General features: G+C 35.3%; 1 protein-coding gene across 1 annotated transcript in view; it reads left to right on the top strand.

The window, feature by feature from the left end:
• The first annotated feature begins 770 nt into the window (after positions 1 to 770).
• Positions 771 to 6,000, top strand: part of F11 (coagulation factor XI) — a 46,537-nt gene continuing 41,307 nt past the window's right edge. The window contains exons 1-2 of the mRNA XM_042781991.1: positions 771 to 825; positions 3,355 to 3,516. Of these exons, the coding sequence (XP_042637925.1) occupies positions 771 to 825; positions 3,355 to 3,516 (217 nt within the window). The remainder of the gene's footprint in view (positions 826 to 3,354; positions 3,517 to 6,000) is intronic.

Consider the following 6,000-nt stretch of genomic DNA (forward strand, 5'->3'; position numbering starts at 1 on the left):
ATTTTTTTCATTTCTCAGATTTAATATTTTAGAGGTTTTTTTATTAATACCTATATTGATTGGAAAGGAGATGCAGAATGAAAGAAGAGTGCAGCTTTTATATAATAACAAGTATTCAATAAATTTAAATATATATTCAAGAATAATATTAAATATCAGAAGTCTTAGTTGGTCTTACTGATTTACTGATTAGTCAGTTTTTCATAAAGCAGTCAGTTCTACACTTAGTGGAGATAAGTACACTTACAGGTGACAAAGATGACCAATTAATTTATACTCATATTTTTTTAAAAAATAGAAAACTTTGTAAATAGAAAAATTGTCCACAGTTCTCTGATAGCTGTATAGAGAGACTTCAAAGATGGTAAGAAAGAAAATACATTGGAAGGAAAGACAAAGAAAAATTGGCATGGGGAGCGGGATTAGATGATAGTAATGAGAAGTATCTGATTAATAGTGAGCTGGAGGCAGAGAGATGAAGAGAAGAAAGATAGAGAACTATTAATGACTCCCCTCTCTAGGTCCCTGTTAGATCTAGGTTCTATAAAATTACGAAAATGTTGTACACTACACAACAATGCTGAGGAATGTTCTAGGATTTTGGAATGATTATAACAGGAACCCTGTGATACATGTATTATAATAGAAGCCCTGGTTCTTCATTAATGACTTCACTACTTCACTATTTCTTGTCATTCCTAATGCCAGTAAATTAATTATGAATTCATATTTTAAATTGTAAAAAGATGTTACATTTTTCTTTTGTTAGGATGATTTTATTATGTCAAGTGGTGTATTTCATTTTAGCTGCTTCAGTTTCTAATGGTAAGTAGAGTTTTATCGTAAGTATAACTGGAAATAGCTTTGTTGCCTGACTTATAGATTTAAAAAACAAAAGGATATAAATCCAGACAGGAAAATCCCACTATGGTTTCCATATATGTGGGAAAATTCCATCTATCACTACCAGACAAGGAATTAAAATAGTTTTATTTATTTTCTTAAGACTCCAAGACTTTTCGAAATGAAAATGAGGTGAAGGAATTATTCAAAATAGAAGGCTATATCCAGATCTATATGATATAATTAAATGATATTTGAGGGAAATATTAAAAAGTAGAAGACCTGATTTTCTTTACTGATTAATCAGTTTTCCATAAAATAGTCAATTCAATGCACATTAGTTTTCCTTATTAGCTGCTGTTGAGTTAATCTGAAATCATGTGATCCATGTGTATCAGAACAGAACAATGCTCCATAGGGTTTTCAATGGCTGGTTTTTCAGAAATACATCTTCAGGCTTTTCTTCTGAGGAGCCTCTGGGTAGACTCGAATCTCCAACCCTCAGGATAGCAGCTGAGTGAGTTAACCATTTGTACTGCCCAGGGCGTCCAACCCATTTTATAAAGTCAGTGCAACTTTGATTATCAAAACATGACAGGCATATTACAAGAAAGGGGGGGAAGAAAAAAAAACCCCACAAATCTTTATCATAAAGAAAGTATTATCAAATTTAATTCAGCAGAATATTAAAAAACAACAACAAAAAAAGATGGTTATATTGCTACAAAGTTGGGTTTTATCTCAGGATGAAAAGTTGGCTTAATATTTGATAATTAATAGATGCATAAAAAAATATTTGATAAAAATCCATTCATAATAAAAACTCTTGGCACACTCATGACAGAAGGGAAATTCCTTCATCTGTTAACAGTTATTATAAAAACAAACAAGAACACAAAATAATCTTGAAGAAATATGCTACTTAACAGTGGATTAGTAAGCTTTCCCATAGGAATGGGACATAAAACAAGAGTATGCACCACTACTTCTATTCCACATTGTACTCAAGGTCCTATCCTGTGAAGAAGGGGAAGAAAAAGAAACAAAAAGTAAAGACAGAAAAAAATAAACGCTTATTATTCACAGATTGCATGATGTGTTCGTAGAAAAATCCAAAGTAATCAGCATGTATATTGTTTGAGCTAATAAGTTAAATAACCATAAAGTCTGGATACAAAGTCAATATATACAAACAGACACTTGCATTTGGTAAAAAAAAAAAAAAAATAATAATAATAATAATAACCATTTTTTACTGGTGCTAAGAAGCTTATTTGGATTTTGAAAATCAGTCCTGTGAAATTAAATAATATGATCAGAATGGGATATATCCCAATGTAGGTCACTATGAGTCAGAATCTACTTGATGGCCATGCTTTTTTTTTTTTTTTTCATATTTTAAGAAAATCAGCCCCCCCCTTTTTTTATCACTTAATTTACTAGATTAATAATTTCCATGGTTAATGGGAATATTTCAAGGTGAAAATAGAATCTCCATTCATGGGAACTTGCCACACCAGCAGAAGTTCCTGGATTTGTCAAAGAGCTAGGGAGGGTGAGGAAAGAATTCAGCTTACACCTGCATTTATTTAGAGCTCTGGTGGTGATGGGCATCACACCGACCTGTGGTCTTGCCCTGGGCTCTCCTCTCTGCAGAAGAGGGCCTGCTTGGAATGGTAGAGCTTTGTGGAAAGTATCTTCTCTCCTTCGACCAGGTTCTTGGTGCCAACTGGTTTATAGTTCTTCTGTCCACACTTGCCACTTTAAGTCAGTGTTTGCCTATCTCATCTCATTTCCAGTGCTCCATGGAGGAGGAATGAGGGACAAAAGAGGAAAATAATGAGGAATGATGAGAGAGGTACATAACTTGTTATTGGAGAAAAAAGAAGAACTGTCCAATTTTGCTTTATTGGCAAAAGAAATACCCACCTAGAGGCCCAATCTCTATCACCAATGACACATAAGAACATACAGATTTATCTCCTCCTAGAAAGAAAGAGAAGGATAAACTTTCCACATCAAACTTGTAGTTTTATGTTATAAATAATAATAATAATTTGCTAAAAGTTTCCTGATAAGTTCTTTATGTCTATTAGTAGACTTCTATGGGTAGTATTCATCTTTAGTTGGAATGTCTTCTAGGAATTTGATTCTAAGTCAGTTTTATACAACTTAATCATAGAAAAAATGTTACTAATGGAGATTAGTTTCTAGATGTCATTTAAAAGCCCATTTCATTCACATTGCAGCTAGGTTTCTATATTATTTTTGTTCATTTATTTCTCATTCTTTATTTTAAAAGTATAAAATATAAAATATTTTAAGCTTTTAATAATTCTACAAATCTTGCTTATAATGCAATAATTTAAAAGTGTTGATTTCCCTAATTTTCAAGTTCAGGCATATTTCCTGTTAAGTAGTCCAACTTGCCTTGTCTTTGTAAGATTATTACCTAATTACATATGTGTCCACTGGAACCCAAAATAACATGTGTCGTGTATTGTATCACAGGATGTGTAACTGAACTGTTCAAAGACACCTACTTTCAAGGAGGAGACATAACTACTGTTTTTACACCAAGTGCCAAGTACTGCCAGCTAGTCTGCACCCACCACCCACGGTGTCTGCTCTTCACTTTTATGGCTGAATCATCATCTGAAGATGCTACTAAATGTTAAGTGTTTACATTTTTTATGTAGAGGAAATAGATTTTACATGACGCTTGCCTAGTGATAAACTTCTACCTACCAATTTATAATACGTGAAGTTAGGAATAGGAAAACAATTTGCTCTCTAATTCAATTGAAAGCTAAAAGTTGAATATTACTTTGGGGGATGGGGGATAGAGAAGTAGGGGAAGATGATGGTTAGGCTGATTAGGGAAGAACAGATACCCTTCTTTCAGTGTGGACTTTCTAGTCCCTTTTTCGGTCTCAATATTGATGGTAAACTTGCTCTCTTAATCCTTTCTCTTTTTATTATTATTTGAAAGCCTTATTTTAAAAAATTTCAAAACTTTTTTTTTATTATGATTTGGCTTGAATTTTACAGAGCAAGTTGGGTTTCCATTCAATCATAACAAAAAAAAAAAAAAAAACTCACTGCTGTTGGGTTGGTTACGACTCATAGTGATCCCTCCTTTGGTTTCCAAAGTGATGTTGTTGTTGTTGTTATGTGCCGTCGAGTCAAACCCGACTCATAGCGACCCCTCCTTGGGTTTCCGAGGCAGTATCACTACGGAAGTAGGATTGCCCAACCTTCCTTCCGAGGTGATATCTCTATGAAAGTAGATTGCCCAGTCTTCCTTCCAAGGAGTGGCTGGTGGGTTTGAACCACCAGCCTCTGGTTAGCAGTCAAATGCCTTAGGCACTATGCACACATTTTGTTTTGTGACATTGATTTAAATCCTTACAATGTAAAAGCACTCTTCTCATTTCTTCCCCGTGGTTACCATTTCCCTTTGTTTTTCTTTCATATCCATTCATGTCTTCTGAGTGTATCCCTGAGCAAAGGCTGTCCTTTGTGTCTTTTATGGTTGATTGTGTTAAGGAGTGCATACCTCGCTGGTGTTATTGTTCACCTCATAGGCCTCTCTAGTATTTGGCTGAAAGTTGAGACATGGGGATGTGTTCAGTTCCAGGCTTGAGGTTGATTAAAGGTCATAGTCTCAGGGGTTCTACCAGCTCTTTCAGTCCAGTAAGCCAGTTTTTTTTTGTTGTTTGTTTGTTTGTTTTGCTTTATGATGTTGAGTTTTCTTCCACATTTTTCTCCCACTGTATCCAGAATCTCTTTTTGTGATCCCTTGCAGAGTGTTTGGCAGTGGTAGCTCGGCATCATTTAGTTCTGGTCAAAGAAGAAGTGGCCTAAGAAGACTGAGGTTCACATGGTCCACTAGCCCCTTGTACTAATTGTTTCCATGAGTATTTTATTTTCTTCATTATTCTTTGTTCTGGACAAGGAGAGACCAATAGTTGCACTGTAGATGCCATCTCGTTATAATAATTGACTTTGTCTTCTTGAACTGCTCTTAGAAATCTTTGCTCAGCTTTTTTATTTTGTCATTTCTTCCATTTGCTTTAGCTACTCTCCACTCAAGAGCAAATTTAAGTTTCTTCTGACATCCATTTTGGTCTTTTCTTCCTTTCCTGTCTTTTTAATGATGTTTTGCTTTTTTCATGGATGACATTCTTGACGTCATCCCATAATTCATCTGGTTTTCAGTCACGAGTGTTCAACACATCAAATTTATTCTTCAAATGGTCTCCAAATTCAGTTGGGATATAATCAAGGCCATATGTTGGCTCTTGTGGACTTGTTTGAATTGTCTTCAGCTTCAACTTGAACTTGCATATGAACAGTTGATGGTCTGTTCCACAATCAGTTCCTGATCTTATTTTGGCTGAAGATATTGAGCTTCTCCATCACCTCTTTCCACAGTAGCCAATCTGGTTCCTGTATATTCCATCTGGTGAAGTATTCCATCTGGTGAAGTCTATGTGTATAGCCACCACGTATGTTGTTGAAAAAAGGTATTTACAATGAGTAAGGCATTAAACTAAAACCAAACCAAACTCACTGCTGTCAAGTCAATCCTGACTCACTGCAACCCCTCCTTGGGTTTCTGAGGTGGTATCTCTACAGAAGTGGATTGCCCAATCTTTCTTCTGAGGAGTGGCTTTCTTCTGAGGATTGCCCCATCTTCCTTCCAAGTGGCTGGTGGGTTTGAACTGCCAGCCTTCTGGATAGCAGTCAAATACCTTAAGCACTATGCCACCAGAGCTCCTAGTAAGTCACTGGTCTTACAAAATTCTATTATGTGACATCCGATGTCATTTCTGTCGCTTTATTTTCCAACTACAAGTGATTCTTTGTTTCCAACTTTTGCATCCAAATCACCAGTAATAATCAATACACCTTGATTGCATGTTTGGTTAATTTCCTTAGTCTTTGAGGAGACATCTTTGCTATTCAGCATTGAAAGAGGTCCTTTGCAGACTATTTTTCCAGTGCTATATGTCATCTGATGTCCTGTCTGCTGCTTCCATTGGCGTAGATTGTAGAATTAAGCAATGTGAAGTCTTTGACAACTTCAATCTTTTCTCCATTTATCATGATGCTGCTTATAGGTCCAGTTGTGAGGATTTTTGTTTTCTTTGT

This window comes from Orycteropus afer, unplaced genomic scaffold, assembly GCF_000298275.1.
Source record: "Orycteropus afer afer isolate SDZICR_OR568_19922 unplaced genomic scaffold, OryAfe1.0 scaffold00215, whole genome shotgun sequence".
Lineage (NCBI taxonomy): Eukaryota > Metazoa > Chordata > Mammalia > Tubulidentata > Orycteropodidae > Orycteropus > Orycteropus afer.